The 23,037-nt window shown below is 41.4% G+C and overlaps 1 protein-coding gene across 2 annotated transcripts; it reads left to right on the top strand.

The window, feature by feature from the left end:
• Positions 1–10,192: 10,192 nt before the first annotated feature.
• Positions 10,193–18,420, top strand: LOC121193118 (angiomotin-like 2a). 2 transcript variants are annotated; one of them, XM_041055261.1, is made up of 11 exons: positions 10,193–10,366; positions 10,990–11,797; positions 12,371–12,539; positions 13,956–14,100; positions 14,213–14,302; positions 15,026–15,321; positions 15,475–15,650; positions 15,801–15,854; positions 15,991–16,187; positions 16,386–16,517; positions 17,043–18,420. In XM_041055261.1, the coding sequence occupies exons 2-11, from the start codon at positions 11,076–11,078 to the stop codon at positions 17,126–17,128; spliced, it is 2,067 nt and encodes a 688-aa protein (XP_040911195.1). In that variant the 5' UTR covers positions 10,193–10,366; positions 10,990–11,075; the 3' UTR covers positions 17,129–18,420. The 2 variants fall into 2 exon arrangements, with proteins under 2 accessions (XP_040911195.1, XP_040911194.1); XM_041055260.1 differs by having other exon boundaries at positions 10,194–10,366; positions 15,753–15,854.
• The last annotated feature ends 4,617 nt before the right edge of the window (positions 18,421–23,037 follow it).

The following is a 23,037-nucleotide window of genomic DNA, read 5'->3' as shown; positions in this document are numbered from 1 at the left end:
CAGAGAGTAGGTGTTACATGACACTTTAAACTGTGCTGCTTGTTCCTGGCAATGTGTTATTTGTTGATCTGTCACGATCATGTCATGTATCTTGTCAATGGTCTCCTGTGTGGTGACAGTTGACAGCCTTCCAGGATGGGGGTAATCTTCCTGGCTCACTCTGCCACCTTTGAATTCAACAGCCTACTTCTTTACTATGCTGCAGGCACTGAGGGGCACCCTCCTCTAGTGTTGCTACCATGTTCTCCTGGACCTCCTTGGGTCTTTGTTGACCTTTGAAACCGAGGTAGCCTTTGCATGAAGGCCCATGTCCATTTTCTCAGGCAGGGTTGACTTGTGATTTTCAATTACCAGAAATGGAAATACCGCAGAAGTTATTCACTTCAAACTCCCTGCACAATCACTCAAGGAGGTGAACTGCACGTGCATGTATCAAGAGCTGTCTAAATCATCTCCTTCCACCTTAGGCTACGAACTCATCAATCACCCCCTCATAGATCAGATAACTCTGAAATCATAAAATCTTCTGAAGTGTCACTCAGAATGAAAGATAATCAGTTGTTACAATTGTTAGTCATTCTTACATATATGTGATTGCTTGGTCAGTTTTTGATTTAAACATTTTATTTTTATCTCTAGAGGGGTGAAAGGTTTCTTGACATTTTTGCCACCTCAGGCCAAAATTTGGGTCAGCTGTGTTCAGATGTGATCTCTGTCAAGATTAAGGATATGTTTTTGATCAAATGATGACGCAGATCAGTGACAGACATAATAATTGAGGAGATAATAGAGAGATATGTAACGGGATTCAGTCATCATCAAAAACATGTTACTGATTCTGCTTGTTTCCTAAGAACATGAACTACATAGCGCAGACAGCTGATCCACTGACAGCTTTATCTATCTGGGTCAACACACAATGTGACTTTTCACTAACTTTAAAGAGATTCAAATTACTTTTTTAGAATTAGACTATTAGAATTAATCTCAGAATAGATATTTTTCCCCTGGCTTCTCTCCCCCTTGCTTTAAAAATAGACGGTCTGTGTAAAATAAGACAACGGCCTTCTTTTAGTCAACACAATAGAGTCTTTGTGTGTCAGCAGACACATCCAGGCCTTGAGTTGCAACCATTAACATATCTTACAGCTGAATCATCATCACTTACTGGTAGTAACACCAAAGCTGGAAGTCATCCGCAAGATAATGGATTTTTCCAGTTGACACTGTTAGAAATTGTTCTTAATTTGCACAATAGGCTTACGGCAAGCCAAGCAGACAAACAAGCTGCCACAGAGGGAGCTAACTATTTGAAAAAAGAAAAAAAAAAACTCTTTCAGGATGTGTTATTGTTGAAGGTGTCATCTAAGCATAAAAACTGCTTCCTTATCTCCAACAAGGCAAGACAGTTAAGCCCCAAACAGCATCACACTCAGAATCTGTTTGATTAGAACCTTTGTTGAATAAGTATAAATTAAGATAATGAATTTGTATAGTTGAGGTGTTTAAAGGATCAGTTCATCTAAATCATAAAAACATTTTCTGCTTGGCCTTAGTGATATATATGTAGTCAGTTTGGATTTTAGAAGTAGAACTTCTTTCCACAAAACAAACAGCATCTCATTTAACTTTCTTTATTTTTGAAAAGACACACTGCTGTTGATTTTTGTTTGTTTATTGGAATTTTGCTTAACCGATTAAAAAAAAAAAATCCTTATACAGTATGATAGAGATAATGATAATATGATAATGTTTATTTATATAGCACTTGTCATTCCAAAGTGGTTAATACATGTCAACATAAAACAATAAAAGACTGAGTAAACTGAGATAAGGTGAAAAAAATAAGATGAGCAAACAGGAATCATTAAAGATACGTAATATATATGGACAGTAGTATACAGTAAAAAGAAGAAAATCTTTTAATCACTTTTTAACCCAAGTATAAAGAGTGTACCCAGTGAGTGTAGGAGTGTGATTACCCAACCACAACATGGTATTGCACAATGGCAGTGAAGAGACATAAGATTATTGCACAATAATAAGTTTTGAGCTGAGCAGTTACAAAGTAAAAGGGTGTAACTTCCAACTGATCGGTATTTATGGATTGTGTTTAACCTCCATATTGTAAACATCGTCATTGGTAAAATAGTCCAACTTTTGACATGTGATACACTGTTAATCTGGACAACTGATTGCTTGTCATGGGAAATAAAAAAAGCTGACTTGAATGCTAATACACTGAAAGCAATCATTTAAGATCAAAACACTAAAAGCCAAACTATTTTTTACTTAAATTCTGCCTATTACTGAGACTGGTTAAATAATGAAATAAAACTAAACAGTTTAAACACAAACAAACTCCAGGCTAACACTGAGAACATGTCCTGCTGTTGGAAATACATCAATAATCTTTCGTAATACTGTAAACTATACATCCTAATCACATTTTCTCAGTTTAGAGTTGAGGGCTTAAATCAATCTCAAAACAAATTTCCATCCTCTCATCACATCCCAATCCCCTCCAGCCTACTATGTCTATCACCTACCTGCTCACCCTCTCCTCTCACCCCTCACTGAACCCTCACATACACCCCCCCCCCCCCCCCCCCACTCATCATCCCAGCCCACATTCCCCTCATTGCTTCTGGACCATGGAAAGCCCCTGGTACATTTTCAGAGCTGCTGAGCTCGTATACAGACACAGGGCCCTCTCTCTCTCTCTATCTCTCTTTCCACGGTGCCAAAGCTAGCCATCAGATCACATGCTATGTGCAGCCTCAGCAGCAGAGGAGCGCAGCTATTTGCTGGGGGCACACATGCTGGGGCCCGAATGAATGACTGGCATTATGGTGACCTCCCAGGATGGCAGCAGGCCGCTGGGGTGGAGGGCTGTTTTAGGACAGGGTGTCATGGCTTGTTGCTGTGTCATTCGTCTGGGGTAGGCATGTTGTCTCCGGGGCAGAGGATCACAAAATGTTTTCGCACCTCTAAAGGGCAGCTTGAGTTGGTATCTATAAAGGGCCTCAAAGCTATACCACACAGTAACGATTTGATTCAGTTTTACCCTGAAAATGGTGATGACTGAGACTTTAAATGGATTTGTCACAGTTTTTCACGGTGCTATCAGCCGAGGCGAGGCCCAGTAAAAATTGAACTATTAGTCACTCCACAAAATGATCAAGCTTCTGGCTTTTAGTTGTCCGTGGCATTTAGTTGATGTTATACAACTTTATGGCTTGGTTTCCGTCTTGACACTTGACCTGTGAAGGTTTTCAAATAACAGAAATACAGTTAAAGAGAAGTTGCATGTGTAGTTTTAGTTAACTCAAAGAGAACTGAAAGGAAAGAGGCCAGAGAAATAAGAGGATGGGAATAAAATGGAAAAGGGAACATCATTACAGTGACACTCAGCTATTTGCCCTCAGCGCTGTATGAGTAATAAGTCTGAGAGCAGAGGCTAAATATTCAGAGTGTTTTGAGAAAAGAAGAAACAGAAAAGTTTCCATGGAGATATCAACATGTTAATCGCATGTGTTTAAGGTGCAACATTTTTTTTATTACCCAACAGCACAAAATTCCCATTCAGTCTGGGGCTGTTGCTCAATACCCCAGTGATTAGTTCACCAGGTTGGGTAGATTTCTGACTCACCAGTCTGTATGCTTGCCAATCAAAATGTAACAGCTACAACAACTACCCAAAAACAGATTAAGGGAGTGGATCAGAAGATTCCTGGGGCATTTTTGTAATTTTGAAAAAGCAGCAACATAAAGCTGCATCTTTGTGCATTGTGCAGTATCTGACATCCAGGCATTTCTGTTGTAGATCTGCTCTAATTAGCTCGCTTACACATCTATGCTGTACATGTGACTTGTGATTACTATTGACAAAGTTATAGATTGCTGTATGTAGTACTGGTTAATGTTACAGCCTCTCACTAGCTGCCAACAGAGGTCAATAAACGTTTCTTAAAGCCTTCTAGCTAAGCTTTCAGTTAAAGGGAGCACATCACTGCTTTTCTCACATTTTAGGCCTTCCTTTCACCTTTCAATGCCAGTAACACTGACTTCCGTGCAGCAAAGGACAATACACAAGAAGACTTCTCAGATATCATGACTGAGGAGAAAAATGTGGATTTTCCAGTTCTGCAGACAGGCAGGGTTGGGCGCATGTGGTCTATTTGAAAACACACCTGAACATCATAGTTGGAGTCAACTGCAGCAGTTCAAAAAATTTTAACTGAAATCATGATTTCAATCAACATTTACTACGACTGTGAGATGTACTCAGCGGTGCATTGCTGTATCAAGTTTGACATTTGGAAAATGGACTTATTTTTGATGAGAGTTAGTTGAGACGATGCATATCACTCTTATCTTTATATGCGAAGAATGAAGAAACTGCTAGCAGCCAGTTAGCTCAGCATAAAGACTGGGAACAGGGGGAGAAAGCTAGCCTAACGCTAAAGTTTCCAATTTCAGTCTGTCTCCAGTTTTCATGCTAAGTTAATCTAACTGTCTGTAGCTTCATATCGTACAGGCATGAGAGAGGTGTCAATTTTCACAGTTGCAACTCAGCAAAAAAAAAAAAGTGAATAAGCATATTTCACAAAATTTGGAGCTATGTGTTTAAGGTTTTAGGCCATGTCTTGGTCACAGAGCGGGACTGATTACTTTCATCTCGCTTTGATCGCCTACTGAAGACAGCACAACAAACCTTTTCCAATTATGAATGCGCTACACATCTGTTTTGTCATCTTTGCACACTTAACAGATTCATCTCTTGTGACTCACCCCCGAAGTCTGTTTGCCATGAACGTCTGGAAATTCCCTTGAATGCAGCCCGACTTGCTGCGGCATGCAGAGATTTTTCGACTCTTCACTTCAATCAAATAAGTAACCAATAGCCTATTTATTTTCTTTGCTTTTTATCTCAACAGGTGTCAGAAGAATGGGGTTAGATCATTCTTGCCTGCCTGCCTCGACATAATTTCATCTGGAAAACAAACCTTGGCATCACGAGCCAAACTGTTGCGAAATTCGAATACATGGGAAGCCCGTCGTCAGCATTTCCCTGAGAACAGGATACCACTTTAGAGCAGCGCGCCTTGTCCTCATCTATTGTGTATTGTGTGAATGAGGAAGCCATCCATGGATGTGAGAGCCAAGGAGAGGAATCCATCTCACTCCGTCCAACACTATCAGTTACATTCCTCACCAATCCTGCTATATCGGATGACCTTGTCAGCTATTCTGTCTCATTCTTTCCCACACAGTCCAACACTGTAACATGCATCCTGTCCCCATCCAGTCCCTTTAACTCCATCTCAAGATGGATACAATCATCAAAGAGGACATGCATGAGGGAACGAAAAGAGCCTGAGAGAGATAGAAAAAGAGACAGAATGATAGACAGTGAGTCACACGTCTTGTTGTTTGGTCTTCAGTTTATAAACACGCCAAAACTTTCTTCATACAATCCCCTATCTAAACTATGACAAATGAAACGGCCTTCAGCCCACATAATATGCTCTTATATAAGAGCCATGACAACTCCAGCTAATTTTAAACCATCCCAGTGTAAAATAGATCTTGATTAGGCTTAACATATTTATTGAGAAGCTGTCTCCACTGTTAGGAGGATGGGTTGCTTTACATATCTTGATGTTGTTGAACAAGTGTTGCTTTTGAGTGACAGAAAAGTAACAGCTCTCCTTATCACTTACATGACTGTGAAAGTGACATATACATACAGATAATTAGAGATATGGATCATACCTACACACGTTAAGCCTCAGCTGCAGCAAACAATCTTCAGTTAGGAGGAAAAGTTCATTTAAAGAACAGGTTCAAATAAATTCAAAGTGTCTGCACAGAGGATTGATGCTGAATCAAAGTACTTTGACATAAAGGTTGAGTGAGAGGAGAATTACAGCCCTTTCTCCAAGTCAAACTCTGCAACTTTTGTTGTTTGTTCTGGGACAGATGAGTCTAAATCTGTGGTTTCCAAGCTTTTTTGGCCTGTGACCACTTTAATATGAAGTGTATGTCTACTTGTTACTAGTGATGTCAGTGAACTCTGACCTCTGAGAACTTTTCTTTGTTTTGTTTGTAAAAATATTCTGAAGATGTAAAATTACCTTTTACATCAGAAGAACTGAGACTCAAAAAAACAAAACAAAATAGACTTTTGTGTATCAAACCCCTTAGATTTATCTTGTGAGCCTTTGTAGGGGTCTCAGGTCCCAGACTTTATCATAAAAGCATATTCCAGCTCTTTTCTTTTACCTTGTCGATTAGTGCCACTGATTTTTTTCTGTTTCTGTTTTTGTTTTTTTTCTGGTCTCATGGTGATTTGCAATATTTGTTCATGGCTCATTATGCAGAGTATAAATGGCATTTGACTGGGACCATGCAGACGGATGTTGCTGGCATCAGGTTTTGAGTCAGTTTGACATTTGTCCCTGTACATCTGCAGAGATACAAGATATATTTGCTCAATTTTGTATTGAGTTTATCCGGACATGCAATTACTCTATGCTCACCTACTATTCAGCTGCATGATCTCCTGTTGGTTGCAAAATAATTGATTTAGTCACTTTTGAGACACAATCTCATACTTCGGTAACACTGCCCAGTGGGTCAGTGTGCCCCTGGACCAGAGGCTCTGTTTGGAGTGCCTGTTAACTTTTCTTACTGGAACAAAAAAGACGCACAAAATGACAACACAGTGAAGCAAAACGACTACAAAGAGACTGCAAAAAGACACAAAACCACTTTAAAGGGAAACAAAACAACTAAAAGCAATGTGTCTTTTTTGTCTCTTTCAGTCTGGGGGTCTTATCTTGCTCTTATGTAGGAGGGTAGGGGGACTGTGGGACATTGGGGACATTGTTTCATAATATGCTGTTTTTAAACTTTGTACTGGAGGCATTTTGATGAATTTAAAATCAATAAAGTTGCATAAAGTGGATTGATCAAAGAGCTTTTTTTTTTGTTTTACAATAGAAGAATTGATAGTTTGTACCTTTAAGGACTTCCTCTCTGTTACACGCATACACGCACTCATGTTGTCTTCCTGCCTTCCTCCCTTTGACAAAGACATTTTTATACTTACTTTTAGACACAGCTCAGATGAGTAAATTTAGAGTCAGACTGTTTCCAATTGTGTAACTGGTAGTTTGAGTACTCTCACTGTTGCCTCATTTGTGCCCATGTTTCCACCAAAACCTCAAAAGCAATATGATTTTACCGGTTATAGCAACAACACAATAGTGCTTTATTTTGTAGCGTGTCCTCAAATAGTCCTCAGTGCCACTCGTCTCTGCACAGACGAGGAATAACTCATGAAATTTAAGTTTTGTCTGCTTTGGGGTTTCAGCACCTACAGACAAAACACTGAGGAATTTTTGTGGCACGTCATTTTAGATGTTCATCTTCTGTAATGACTCTTTGAGAGCGTCCATAATTTTCAAAGGGTCAGCCTTGCATTCCTCTGGAAGTTCACAGGAAGTGTCCTACAATGGAGGACAAAATGGCCAGAGGCGTTGTCCACCAACAGACACACACACACACATACTGACACACATACACAGAGGGAGTAGAGGAAGTAGTGAGGTGGTGTTAAACGACATGACCAGACTTTTAAAAAGGTGGAGACTGTGCCGCTTCACAGTGTGGATCTGAAATGCAAACATGTTCCACTTTGCTGACCAGTCGCCTCCATGTGAGTGCCGCCCACAGAGACGCAGTGTCTGCATGTTTTTTAAAAAGAGCCTGTTTAAGAATACGCAGCATCTGAAACATGACGGGAATGTGTGTGTGCTTGAGTGTGTGCTTGTTTAATTAAGGAGGGTGAAAGAGCCAGAGAGATGATTATGGACACATACCATCAATGCCAGCTCATTGGGCCTATAGATTTTTGAGTCTAATGAGATAATCAGCCCGAGGCCAGAGGCCACCTACTGTATAACAATCAATTACTGTGGCCTGTTGTGCTTTGATTGAATCCGTTTCTTTATTGATTCTGCTGGAGTTTGATGTGTTTTTTTTTTTCAACTTTTTGGTTTTGGAGGGAAAATTTGGATCATGCAGAAGCAGGATAGCATCTGTAACCCTCCCTCTTTCTAACTTTCTTTCTCTCCCTCCACTGCCCAGAGATATGATTAGTCTGTTATGACTAAAATCTCTGCTATTTAAAGGGCCCACCATAAAATTCAGAGTCCCTGTCTAAAGTCCTCAATATAGCAGCAGTTATGTCCAAGCAGGTAATAAATAGCTCTGTCTTGTCTTTTGGCGTGGACAGAAAATGAAGTGTGTCATAAAGATTTGCTTTCTCCCTCAGGGTGGGAAGTTTATCTCTTCAAGCAAACAAAAATGGATGATGTGTTGAGATTAGGTCTGTCATCTGGAGAAGACGCAGAAAGAAACTGAAATGTGAGGGCGTCTTGTGATTCTGTGTGTAACCTTGTTTCAGCCCTGCACGTTTGAGATTTGAACCTGTAAATCAGCAGGAGGGAGTGCCCATGTGTGGCATTCTCCAGGCACTGTTCTGCACCGTGTAGTGTGATGTCGGGTACAAAGAGCCACTGTGTTTGTAGTAATGGGGCATGCACAGACCTCAGATTCCAGGGGACAGCTGCCACACACACCACAGGGACACAGACACACACACACACAACTGAAGCATGCACAGCCTTAACACACTTGCACAGACAGTTTTTACTGCCAGGGGGTTGGATTTGTGTACGCCACCAAAATTACAAGCAACCAGATTTTGGGAGTACAAAGATCAGAGTTGCAGAGCTCTTTCTTTGTCTGTCTGTCACACATAAGAAGCACATGCAGCATATTACAAAAGATATGAAATTAATTCAGTGTTGTATTTCCATTTGATGCTACTTTACACTTCTATTTCCTTACATTGCATTAATTTAAGAGGTATGGTTACTTTTTGGATTAGTTTAAATGCAAAACAAGTTATCAGTTTATAAAATATGATGCAATGATATCCTCATCAGTACAAAGCAACCAAATTAAGCCTCACCTTTACCACCTACTACATTAAAGCACTGCTTATGGCAACATATGAATATTAAAGATCCAAGCTCATGATTTCTTTTATGAACCTGTAATTTTTTTGGAGTAACTTCCTAGGAAGATTCCCGAAAGAACTATGAAACTTTGTGTTATTTATGGGTAAAATACTTTAGATACTGTGTTCAACATACGCTTACCAACTGACCAATTCAAATTAATTGCTAGTGTGAACTTGAGAGTCTTAAATAAGTACACGGCAGGTCAGCTGAACATGAAACATTTTTTCAACAGCATACAATTCAACATATACTTGCAGTATGAGGTCTGAATATTTAATGAAAACCGACAAATAGGTCCAAATCCTAACTAAAAGAACTGCCTCTCATTTTCCCTATGCTACCAAAAAACATACTTCTCTCCTGTGGTGTAAAGTAACTAAGTACATCTACTTAAACACAATTCTGAGACAACTGTGCCTTTAGGCATTTACTTTATACTTAATTTTAGAGGGACATTGTTTTACTTTTTACTGCACTGCATGCAATATATATCAATTTCAGATTGAGATGTTACATGCAAAACACGATCAGTTTATAAAATGTGATGCATTCTTCAAAAAGAAAAAAACCCCAGAAATAATCATCCAGTAACATGTTAATCTAACTTTAACAGGTGCCATTTTGCATATTGAGTCTATACATACACTTTGTCAATGATCTAGGCTATAGCTCTGTATTTTTACTTTAGAAAATGAGTATTTTATTTGGGTGTTATTGCTACTTTAAAATAAATGACCTGAATACTTCTCCAACAACTGAAAGAGTTAATCAGAGAAACAAAAATAACTGCATGCACCAATGCTGCTGCTGAAAGCCTCTGTAAAGTCTCACAGGAGGGAAGATTTTGTGCCAGAGAAGACCTTTTTACCCAACATGAATGCATTTATTCACTGCTTTGTAAAACAAATGCCCTTTCCTGTACTCCTGTTTTAACTCCTCGTTGATAATGATAAAGCGCATTGCAAGCTCCCTCCTCCTCCCCCCTTTATCCCGTGTGGTTTTACGCTTTTGATCCCCGAGGGACCTCGCGTTTTACATTCCTGGCATTCCGACCTCAGTCCCTCCTCGGTTACTTATTATCGCCGCCTGCTCTCTCCGCAATCATTTCACAGCAAGAGAGGAGCGCGACGGACCGTCCCGACGGGGGGCGAGAGGAAGGAAGATGAGACACGTTTAACTCGACAAAACACTCGTGGAAATAGTGGAATTACTGTGATTTTTACTTCGAGATCGAGAACAACGTTTTGTTATGATGAGAGCGTGAGCTGGTAAGAGCGTCTGTTTTCCTTCTACTTTTTTCTTCCTTTACCACGATAGAAAACCGAGAACATAACACGAATGAAGTAGGTACATTTCAACGTGTGGTTTAAACTTTAGAGAATGTAGTGTGCTGGAGGGAAGGAATTAAAAGTTATTCAAAGCGACAGTTGTGCTGTTAGACCAAAGATGAAGTTATTTTACAATGCGGTTTTGTGCGCTTTTGCTCCCCCGTGAGATTGGAATTTTTGGCGCACGCATTTTTTTTCTGCCTGCTTTGGAAAATGTCTCCACATCCCTGTGTTGTCGCTGTTGGTAAAGGAGACTCGGTGCTTCACTGTTTTCAAATAATGCTTGAATAAAATAGTCATCAGAGATATTAATGGAATTTTACCTAAGAGGATATGTGTTTGTTGTGTTTGTTTACATGTTGTTAAAGTCTTTGATGCAAGTGTTACTATTATGGCCGAGGTTTACAAGCATCAAACACAGCCTTTCCTCCGCATGTGACTTTGCTATCAGTATGTTAATATATTTAACTATCAGCTGTCTAATGGTATATATTATGTATATAGGTATATGTTTATCATTGGCCATCTCAGACTGATTCCACTCTCATGTTGCTGTGTTCCAGGTTCACAGCTGATTTATTTAAATCCTTTCACACTGAGAAAGAGCTCAACTGGTCTTTAGAGAGAATAACAACGTACACAGAGCAGCATGTCGTCCACTGAAGAGCCGTCTGGAACGGTCCTGCACAGGCTCATCCAGGAGCAGCTCCGCTATGGAAATCCCACAGACACCCGTACCTTGTTAGCCATCCAGCAGCAGGCCCTGCGTGGAGGCAGCGGAAGTAACAGTGGTCCCAGCAGTGGAGGCGACATGGGCAGGAGCCCACGATCCTCTTTGGAGAGTCTTATTCAGGAGGACCCTCCATTCCCTCAGCTCTCTGTGAGGCAGGAGCCTCAGGGCCAGGAGCACCAGGGAGACTACCATCACTCGGAAAGCAGTTACCAGCTCTACCAGCTGCACGGGGAGGAGCTGCCGACCTATGAGCAGGCGAAGGCGCACTCCCAGTATCTTGCCTCTCAGTGGGCCTCGACAGGCCCCATCAGCCAGCTCCATGAGGGGAAGCTCCTGCACGAGGGGGCCTTCCATGAGGAGGCGGATTTGATGGAACTGAAGTGCAGTCATGCACGGTCACTTAGTGAGCATCGCATGCAGATATCTCTGGAGAGAAATGATGCAGCTGCTAAAGCAGAGGCCATCAAGAGCACCTCTCACAGCTACCCAGAGCTACCTTACTACACACCACAAGCCCACCAGAGCACAGGGCCGGGCCTGGGCAAACGTAGCCCTCCTCCAGAGTACTCAGCCCCCATTCAGGGCCAAGGATTTATCCCTCATCAGGTCCTGGAGCCAGTGCAGGCACAGCAGCACAGGTACAAAAGAGGAGTTTAATGGACATGACCATATCTGTGATTGTGCATGCATGTTTTTAAAATTACTTTAACATTACATCATACTCTATGGTGTAGTTTTTTTGTACAAGAACCCGCCTTGTAATCATCTTCCAGGACTCGTCATTGTATTTCACATGCGTAAACACATACTTATCAATGTGAGTCACACCATAGCCTGTGTACCAATTCACATTTCCTTCTTGAAATACTTAAACGAGAACAAGTCCAGCCCTGTAGGTGTTTGTAATGCTTGGCATACTGCAACAGGATAGTTTCACATGCTTATGTTGCCTTGGATGGTTTTACAAAAGTATGTTCCTCATATAGACTTTTACATTCTTTACAGCCACCAGAGTCAGCTCATCTGTTTGGCAATAGGCAGGAGCAGATTTATATTTCAGATGCCGTTTTCAAAAATAAAGTTCTCTTTCATGTTATATCATTTAGACTCCAGCTTGCTGATCCAAATGTTGTCATTCAGCTAGAGTGGACTCAAATTCAGACACACAAATCAAAATATGACTTAACTTAAGAACCCCTCTCTACATATAGATATGTCCAGTCTGGTCAGCCAGCCGAGGTCCCCTGCTACAGCACTTTCACCAGCCTGCCACCTGCTGGTTTGGAGGAGCCCAACCAGATCGAGCTTCTGCTGATGGAGAATGAGAGGCTGAGGCAAGAGCTGGAGGCACACAGGGAGAAGACTGGTCGTATTCAGAAGGTAAATTCATGAGAGGAAATCTTGCTTAATGCACCTGACATATCTATCAGGAAGAACACTCAATAAAAACTCAGTTTCCCTTCAAATAATGGAAAAGACAGTCTGGAAATGTGGGAATAAAAGTTACTGATAGCAACTTAAGATGGCAAAAACTCTCAGACGGCAATAATCCAAAGTCATTTACTTGCTAAATGGCCATACAGCACCCTCCATCTCAGACCACCTGTCTATGAAACACAACCCCCGTCGACAGTTGTCTCCCTGACATCCAATTCCAGACACACTCCCTCATCTGGACTGGACAGATGAGATCAGCAGCTGCTACCTTCATACCACAGAGGCACAAACAGAGGTCACAGCCTGCTACTGTGTTTACACACTCCTTTCATTGTGTAGCTGACCTAGTGGAGGCCAGAGAGCGTGTGTGCGTGTGCACTTTAGTTCCAGGGAGGCCATAGATTTTCACCGTAATCTAGGGCCTGTCAGACAGCAATCGATCGGGTAGTGAACCGCAAACAGCTGATGGGGGTGGGGTGGGGGTGGGGTCCCTGGCAGGTGGTGGGCTGCTGTGTAAAAAAAAAAAAGTGAAAGGTCCCTTTTGTTTTTCCACCCAACAGCACTTCTTTTCACCTTCTGGCTTTTACCCTAATGCCTTTCCAGTTTTTTGCCTTTCACAGTTGACTAACCAACTAAACAGTCCCCTAAATAAGATATTTTCTTGTTCAGCATGGTGGAAACAGCTTTAGAGACATCTGACACCTCCACCAATCTTTGTAAAAATCCGCTCCACTCTCTGCTGGAGTTATGTCACATGGCCCTTGCCTTGTCTCAGCCTTAAAGAATGATAATTGCCGGGGTTGGAAAGTTTTCTCCGTCAGGCCGCAGCCCTGAGTAAACATGCCTGTGTGACTGCTGTAATGGTGGGTGTCTCTTTGCCGTTTCCACAACCCAGGCACAGGCATGCACACCTTCCCTCTGCTGGCAGCCTTCCCAGACCTCTCTGTCTGTGTGTGTGTGGGTCTTTGTGCGCATTTTAACCTTGAGGTGTGTTGTGTACGTGCGCGTTCTTTTGCACTCACACACCTGGAACTAGAGCTATCAGCCCTCAGGAATGTAGATATAAATCAGCCTCACAGGGAGTGGTGCGGGCTTGAATTCCTTCTCAGAATTATACCCCACACACACACACACACAGTGAGTGCACTGTATACACACAGTCACAGATGTACCCATATGTATATGTATGTGCTATAACAACATGAATCAACATTCCAGCTCCTCCCTGGCATGTGAAGAAGGTTAACCAAAAAAATTCCTCTTCTCTACCTTCTCCATTTCTGTACTCCTTTCTTCCCTCTCCCCCAATCCTCCTCCATCTCTTCTGCCCTCCTTCTCTCTCTTTTCCCCTCCTTTCAGTTGGAGCAGGAGATCCAGCGCATCTCGGAGGCCTATGAGACACTGATGCAGGGCAGCACTAAGAGAGAAAACCTGGAGCAGACACTGAGGAGGAGGCTGATGTCTGAGATCAGGAGGCTGCAGGATTTCAACAGAGACCTTAGAGGTACTGCCACAAAAACATCATAATACCACACACTGTAGAAATAGTCAGCCATAGTACCGGCTCTAACATGCAGCACAACTTAATGTCGTTTAAAAACTGTGTTGCATTACAGAAAACTTGGAAAATGCCAGAACGCACGTTGCAAAAGAAGTAGAAGCAGCCGACCATAACCAGCACATCATGGCGAAACTCCTTGAACAAAGTAAGCATGTTGCTTTGTATGGTTAGATTCCCCTCCATCATTCTGTTACATCCTCCTTTGTAATCAGCATGCTTGATTGGACTGGATTGCAGCATAGCATGGGGCCCTTTTTGTAGCTTAGGGTGTTCTGCATGCAGGAATTTCACTTGCATAACCTCAGCTTATTTGGTAAGGAGGCTTAATAATAGGGAATTCGATCCACGCACCTCTTTGCAAAAGAGAAACGTAGCTGGCTCTAAATCACAGATGCAGCAGTGAAAGTGGTAGAAATGAGCCCCCCCCCACACACACACATTCACACACACCCACACCCACACCTGTTGTTAGTTTGATTTATGTTGTCTGTTTAAGGAACTGGACTCATGTAGAGTGTTGGTGTTTGTATGGCCTTGATGAGGAATGCTCTGTGCAATGTGGGTCAAAGGGATAGGGCGGCTTTCTCCCCCTTCCTCCTCTCAGCATTCCAGGAGTGCTTCACTAAATGAGGAACACTGGCCACCATGTAGCAACTCTGGTACTTATTACTGGGGTTAGCCTCAGGAGGGAAAAATTGTGGATTAACGTTCATAGATATTTTTGTTTTTTGTGTTTTTTGTTTTTTTTCTAGAAGAGACCACAGCATCTTATTGCATTTTTTTCAGCCCAAACTTTTACTAAAATCATGCCCACACTGATCAAGCATCCACTTAACCTGGCCTCATTTACTTTTTTTTTCCGCTTTAGATGAGGAGCAGAACCTTGAGCGGGAGCGTGCAGAGCGAGAACTGGAGCGGTTGCGAGCCACGGCAGAGGAGCAGAGCCACAGGGCGAAGCGACTTGAGGAGGCCCTGGAGGAAGCTCGAGGACGTGGCCGCCAGCTCGAGGAGGAGTTGAGGAGGAAGAGGGCTTATGTGGAGAAGGTGGAGAGGCTTCAGAGTGCGCTGGCTCAGCTACAGTCCACCTGTGAGAAGAGGGAGAGCCTGGAGATGAAGCTGAGGACTCGACTCGAGCAGGAGCTGAGGAGTCTGAGGGCACAACAGGTAAATTTGCAGTCAGAAAATGTTTAAACCCACTGGTGTTTTTTGATATGATATGAACTTTAATACATGACTTTCAGATTCCTGCACTTTTATTATTTTGTGGTGCTTCTTATCACCTAACCAGTGTCTGTTTCTCCTCACTTTCCACCTCAGAGGCAATCCCAGCCACCTGGAGTGACCATGAGCTCCCTCCAAGAGCGTCTGCGTGAACGGGAGGAGCGAATCCTGGCCCTTGAGGCCGACATGGTGCGCTGGGAGCAGAAGTACCTGGAGGAGAGCACCATGAGGCAGTTTGCCATGGAGGTGGCTGCCACTGCTGCTGCCCAGAGGTAAAGATGGGGCTTTATATTTTCCGGAGACGTTCCACATACACCTTTTATTGTTCAGCTCATTAGAATTTAAGCTAAACTCTGATTTCTTAACCTTTGCAGAGACACCACCATCATTAACCACTCGCCCTGCCACTCTTCTAACAACAGTTTCAACGAGGACCTGCCAGTTGCTGACCACAGGAATCAAGAGATGGAGAACAGGTGCATACCTATGATTAAACTCCCTTGTTTCAAAGAACTACAAATTTACAAATCATGACAGAATTTGAGTTTTTTTTAATCACAATTAGGTTATCTGCTTTCTGATTTGTGTTTTTATGTTCCTGTTTTGTACCAGGATCCGTGCTCTGTACGCTCAGATCTTAGAAAAGGATGCAGTGATCAAGATTCTCAACCAGCGGCTGCACCAGGACCAGGGGCGGAAGGGCGAGCAAAGTCCCCGAACAAACCTCCAGAACGCAGCCGGGGCACCTCTCCGAGCCGCCTCCTCCACCCCCTCCATCAGCACCATCAAGAGCAACACAAAGAGTAGAGGTGAGGGGAATAACGTTCCCTTATTTAAATTATTAATGTGTGGTGGTATAAAGGAAAAGCAGCCTACTGTACGTCTTACATTACGTTCTCAAACAGACACCATTCAGATATACCTCTATTAGATTTTCTGTGAAAAACTCTTTATAATGAATGAGAGTTGAAACCAGTGCTGACATCTTCTGTGATGTTGTCTTTTAGGTAAAAGTCTTTCAGATGATCAGACTTTGCCAAACCGTCAGTTCTCCGCTCAGTCCGAACCTGGAACACTAGAGCGGCAGGTGGAGGGAACCAAAGCCAAAGAGGCTGCCAGCACAGCTAAGCTCCACAGTGGTGAGTGATCTATCAAATATGCATGAGTGTGTTTGTTTACGAGCGCCAATAATCCAATACTGCTCTCGGTATAAAACTTGAATGATAAATGATTTGCGTACATGCAGCGCAGAGCACAAATAAACAAGCCTTCACAGGCTCAGACGCCACTGCACAAAACACACACACACACACACATCATAGTAAGTAGACTTTTCTGTCTAAAGGAGAGGAATTTTGGACCTCGACTTCATGGATGTCCACATTGATTAACCACGCTGCTGCTTAGCCAGGCAATCAGATACCATTTGTCCAGGTCATGGTTCATAATGTGGGCCTTGTGGAATGTGCATGGTTAGGAAATAATGCGGATCTGTTGACTGAACACATTTACCAGAGTGCTCTGTTTGACTGTGGAAAAACTCTCTTAACCTTTACTCACTGATAGCTGAGCTGTGTCTAGGACATTTATTTCCACTGTTTGAGCCTGAAAACATTTATATGATTATTTATTCTCTCTTCTTTCTGTTTTTTTTTTTTTTTCAGACAAGGCAGCTCCTAAGAAGTTGCTATTAAACCCTTTCAGAGGCCTGGAAGAGTTGGAGTCAGAGGCAGTGGAAATCTTCATTTAAATAACTGAGAAGTGGATTTTAAATGAAAAAAAAAAGCAGTTCTGAGAATCTGTGAAGAGCACAAGTCTTTGAATAGCAAATGGAAGAAAATATTGGATGCAAGAATGTTGTGGAAGGAGGCCAAAGCACGAAAAAAGGACTGTTTTCACATTTTAGAGACAGAGCTGTGCTCCGACTCACGTATTCTCACTAAGCTGGACAGCTGCGGGCAGTCGGCCTGGCTGGGTGAGAAAAGATGAATATTCCAAGGTACTTGGACAGTATTGTGGATTGTAATAGGGCAACATGTTCTCAGAGAGTGTATGCCAAAATATTTATATAAATATATATATAAATAATTGCTGCTCCCCCTCCATTTAACCCCCCCATCTCTTTTCCCAATCCAGTGAATTAAGAAGCTACATATTTGTCTTATCCTGTTTCCACATTCCCCAAATATTAACTTAAGCCTCATGTTCTTCTAGATAAATATTCAATAAAAGGTTATCTATGTGACCTGCATTCCCCTCCTCTCCAGTAAATGTTAATCTGAATAACCTCATTCCCATCACATGGATGTTATCTGTTTGGAAGACTTCCCTTAGCTCAATAATTTAAGCTGATAACACATGAATCACTGCTGATTTAAATGCACTTTCTGTCCATATTCATTAAACCTTAGTAGCTGGTTCTACAAAGGCTTAGAGGTGTGTGAACAGTGAGATGCATAATATGTAAAAGACAGTTTGGTTTGTTGGGGTTTTTTTTTCCAAACTGACACAGACCTGGTGTTTTTTTTTCTCCTTTTTTTCTGGGAGCGTGTTGCATCGTGGTGTTGATGATTTCTTTCTTTTTTTTTTTTTGAATGACTTTTTCCTTCTTAGAGTATGTTTGCATGTGTGATTACAGTATGTGAGTGTGTTTCCTGATGTGGTGATTCTGCTGGTTTGGTCACCATTGTGGGATAAAAGTTGAAAACTACACCGTGTTGGTTTTTCTGTTTACTGTGAGCTTTGAACTAACAAACAGGTTAATTATTATTATTATTATTGTTATTGTTATTATATATTTTATACAGATGTTTGTATTGTTATTTTAGATATAATAGGGCTTTGAGCAGGATGCCAAAGAGTTTATGTTTGTATGTTTGTTGTAAGTTATGTGCCGACAATCACGGTCATGTCAAGCTGTACCCAACCAACCAAGTGTTGACTTCAAACAGACATTTCTGTGAACTTCAAACAGTATGAAGGTTTTTACAGTTGAATTCAAGCAACATTTCATAAAGCAATAAAATATTCTAATATACATTATATGGCTTGTTTAATTTACACTGGATTTTACTTTTGGCCAAAAAAAAAATCTGTTTTCTGTTGCTAACATATACATATAAGCACAAATATGCGCATAAGTGTTAGAAAAAATGATAGATTTTCCGGTAAATGTAATGAACCTTCTCTCCCACTTATGTCTCACATTGTCACTCGATCTCCTCATTCTTGTCCTCTCGTTCCACCACAGAGAAGAGTGCTCTTCATTAATGAATGCCAGAGCTGCATTCTTTTGGGTTCAGCTTTCTCGGGTGGCCTGCTCTCTTGTTCTCCTCTTGCCATGAAGAGCGTGCTTGACATAGATCACATTCTCACAGGGACACGTAACTCCATATGTGACAAAGACAGGTTTCTCCCAGATTAGCTTCTAATGCCGTTTGAAATTCCTGTGTGCCACCATCCACCTTTGCTTACATGTGTTGCATTCCTAAATGCTTTTATTGCCTCGGATTTACCTCACACCCAGAGGTGTTTAGGAACTATTTTAGGACATGCCATTGGTCATGCAGATGAGAGAATGGGGAGCTCATCTATGTGGTATCTGTTTCCCTGCCTAACTCTCACACACTTGTGCATGAACACACACAGTCACAAATATCGACTTGTACCACTATAGGGCGGTTGAGCAGCAGTGACAATGAGACATCACAATGCAGTGGAACAATGAGAATGACAGTGGCGAGGACAATGAATGTTATGGTGTCATCAGTGTCCACTCACGTGGTTCACCAGTCATTCTACCATGTGCAACATGTGATGTGTGCGAAATATAGAATGTGGCTGTGGAAGAAAGAGCTGTAGTACTTGTGTGCTTAATCAGTCAAATGGTTTGATGATCTAGGTTGTTTGTGTTGTCTTGGCTTATTGGCAACACCACTTTTTAAAAGGTCACCTTTCATCAAGGGGCTTTAAGTCGCTGCTAATTGGTTTAGGTTAAACAATTTACAAGTACAGCCTCGGAAAGGCCCATGAACATTGATGAATGTATTGTCAGCATTTATAAATGCATCATTACCAACTAGAAAGGTTAACACCAGTCAGTGGGATTTTTCCCAGCCTAGCAATCCAAAACTTGTTAACATTAATTAAGTATGACTGATAAAGAATTAGTAAACGATTAATTGACCATCATAATCCATAAAGGGTGCCTTATTATAAAGTGCAATACAGCACATCAGACTTTGTCAGAACAGAAGTATAAAGTCCTGCAATAGTTTCAGAGGAGAATACAACAGGAAAGCTTAGGCCAGCACTTACTCTTACACCAGTCTTCCTCAGAAAAATAGATCTATATTTGGTCAAAACATTAAAGGGGCCCTTCACTAATTTTATACATGCAATTTGGTTTACTTGACAATAAGAGTTGTTCTCTGCTTGTGAAAACAGTTGTATGATGTCCTCTGTGATATCAGAGGAAGATTTCTGAAGTCAGAGAAAAGAACAAATTTGAAAAACAAGGGCATTAACCAGGCAAGGGTTGTCTAATGAAAGATGCAGTTGCATTGGGATAAATGTAGGTTCCAGCATCTTAAAACCTTAATCCAAACTAGGGACCAGTATAATTGCGATATTTGTTGTTTACTGTGTCTATTTCAAGCCTAACAACAAAGGGAGCTTTGATTCCAGGGTGTGGTACCTTTCTATTGTATTAAACATGTCATAGATGTATCAAAGTAGATCTTGTTTGGTTTGCTGGTTTCTTGTACGTACTTTATTAAAGTTTTAATCCATAGGCCTTTGTCAAAGTGAGTATGAGTGATAGTGGGAAGGAAATTCTGGTTCCCTTTGATCATAAATACCTATCATCAAGACTTGATTGTATGTACTTAGTTAAGGATTTATCAAAGCTTATTTTTCACATTGTAGTGTGCTGAAGGCTCCTTGGTATCATGTCATTGTGGGGCCAGGTTTTCTGCCCCAGGTTTGAGACATTTGCTCATCATTCTCCCATATAACTGAGCAAGTAAAGTCAGACTGTATCCTGCTGTGGTTTGGTTTGATAATTGGATGGGGAATATGTTAAAACAACTAAGCATGCCTGGACTTGGACAGAGAGGATATGAGCTGGCGAGATAGTACGGATGCTTTTGACAGCGAGGCTTGTATGGGAAAACACAGAGCAGGATCTGGTGGTATGCGATGCCATCAATCTTATTTATGAACTGAGAGCTCTTATCTGGTGTACTGACTGACAACATTGTGAAGACTCGCCAACATTCCTCTGTGAATGTGAAAGGCAGCTGACATGTTTCGACTGCAGCTCTCGCTCTTTCCCAGAATTTATAAGATGAAGGAGGAGAGAATGTAAATGGACATGAGAGGTCAAATTCCTTTGTGTTCAAACATCCAAGAAAATTATATTTTCTACACTTTTTTTGGATCAGTTTTCCCTCCTTTCTCTGGCTCAGTCACATGGGAACTTCACACTGAACCTCAGTCGCCGTGAAAGGAATGGGTTTGTTGTTGTGTAAACACGCAGTTCTCACACTGCTTGTTTGTGTGCGCTGCCGGGTTTATTGCCCCATCCTGATGTTTACAGTTTAACAGCACATTCCTAATAAGTTTTAGTTCCTGAAGTTTCAGCACATTCAGCAAATATACTGATTGATTATATCAAAGTAGGGGAGTAAAAAAGACTGTCCTCACTTCACATTGTTGTGGTTATTGCTACGGCCTCATTCTATTTATGAAACATGCAATAATTTTAAAAATCTAATTCCACACAAATAAAAAAATCAAAGCTACTGTATTTAAATCACAAGCATGTACAGACATTTAAGCAGTGAGACGAGCTGTTGATTGACTGGCCTCCATATCTGCACATATGGAACAACTTGTCAGATACTCAGCAAGCAAAACACCAAGCTTGAATGTAAATCCACAAAGCCCTGTCATTTCTTTCTCTTGTCATAAACCCTTAGCATATTTTTGGCCATTGGTAATATGCCCAGAGTGACACAGAAGTGTAACCTCTGTAACTTGCCACCACCTGCTGCAAAGGCTGCAGTTGTGAATGACATGTCTGTTTGTTCAGGGGCCACATGTTTAAAACCACAGGGCTGACCCTGAACCCATATTTCAGTCAAGCGTCCCTGCTGTGGACTTGAGTGAAAAATCAGCATCAGGAGACGTAAATCAGGCTTTCATTAATACAAAGCAAGCAGGTGTCAGAAAGATTCTTAAAGTCCTCTGAAAAAAGTGAAATATCATTTTCCCAAGGAATTCCAAAATAACCAAAATGATTGTTCTACTCTACAGGAACTATAAATGGCCACATATGTGACTCCTGACAAAGAGGACAACAGGTATTAAGTAAAGGCAGAATTCAATGACTCTTAAGGATTAATTACACTTACAGATCCCATGAGACACGTAGTTAGATGCATGTACTATACTTAGAGCCATAGTATGTGCTCTACCTTCTGGAAAACATGTTCTTTGACTTGGGGGATTAAGGAATAACTGCGACACCTGCTGGAAAATTCCCAGACCTGCACAACGTGCACTTGGCCATGATCAGTCTATTTTGAAACTTTAACAGAACTAAACTGGTTTGATTCTCGCATTTTCTGGTCACAGAATTCACATTAATGAGTCTGTTGGTGCCTGAGCAACTCACTCTCCATACAGAACAATTATCAAAGAAAACCAAACAAATGTAAAAACTATGTATAGATGAGGACAAAATAATTAGCCCCCCTATGAAAATTAAATTTTTTCAAAACTATCTCCCAAGTGCTGTTAGACAGAGCAAAGAATTTTTAAGACAGTTTTTCTAACATTATTTTGAATGCTTACATTATTTTCCTTTGCATATGGAAACAGAATTATTTAACAAACACCAAAAACTACCAGGGTCAAAATGATTAGCCGCCCTGATGCTAATAGTCAATTGTGTATCCTTTTTGCTGGATAACAGCCTGCAGCTGTTTGTTGTAGTTTTCAACAAGTCTCTGACACATCTCCTGAGGAATCCCAGCCCATTCTTCTTTGGCAAATCTCTCAAGCTCCTCCAGATTTGATGGCCTTCTGGCATGGACCTTAGTCTTCAGTTCACCCCACAAATTTTCAATGTGGAAAATTTGGGGAAAACTTTAAATTTCATAGGGGGGCAAATAATTTTGTCCTCAACTGTATTTACAGTCTTAGATTAGCCTTTGCAGATTTATAAAATGCAAATGGTCAAATTGCAATGCAAGTAGTGAAAGGAGATTTAATAATAATATAACATAAGTTTGTTTGGGAGACCCAGCTAAAACCAAGGCAGTCTAATACAGCGATCCTGCAATAAATCATAATGAAAAGAGGTGCTGACTGAACTCTATTATCATTCTGGTGGATGAAGTCTGTGGTGCCGTTAAACTTGATTGATTAAAACAGAGGAGTTTGTGACCAGTACCAGCCGGTGTACGCCTGGTAACAAATCGTGCGAACCCATCCGCTCAACCACGCCCATTCGGCTGCTACGGCTACCGTAGCAACAACGTCCAGCTAAATTAGCTGACAGCTGTTCCCAAGGTTGGAAAACAGCTGTATCCGTCCATTTTCTGGGTCTTAATAAACGTTTATAAAGCGGTCCGACCACTGCAAGAGCTGCAG

The sequence above is a fragment of the Toxotes jaculatrix genome, chromosome 14, assembly GCF_017976425.1.
Source record: "Toxotes jaculatrix isolate fToxJac2 chromosome 14, fToxJac2.pri, whole genome shotgun sequence".
In the NCBI taxonomy this organism is placed as follows: Eukaryota; Metazoa; Chordata; class Actinopteri; family Toxotidae; genus Toxotes; species Toxotes jaculatrix.
This window is presented reverse-complemented; position numbering and strand designations above follow the sequence as displayed.

Bases quoted from the DNA above. Each gene is read 5' to 3' on its own strand.
- LOC121193118 (XM_041055260.1), top strand. From the start codon at position 11,076: ATGTCGTCCACTGAAGAGCCGTCTGGAACGGTCCTGCACAGGCTCATC. The intron at 12,540-13,955 runs GTAAATTCATGA...CCCTCCTTTCAG, and splicing joins AGACTGGTCGTATTCAGAAG to TTGGAGCAGGAGATCCAGCG. The intron at 15,855-15,990 runs GTGCATACCTAT...GTTTTGTACCAG, and splicing joins AATCAAGAGATGGAGAACAG to GATCCGTGCTCTGTACGCTC.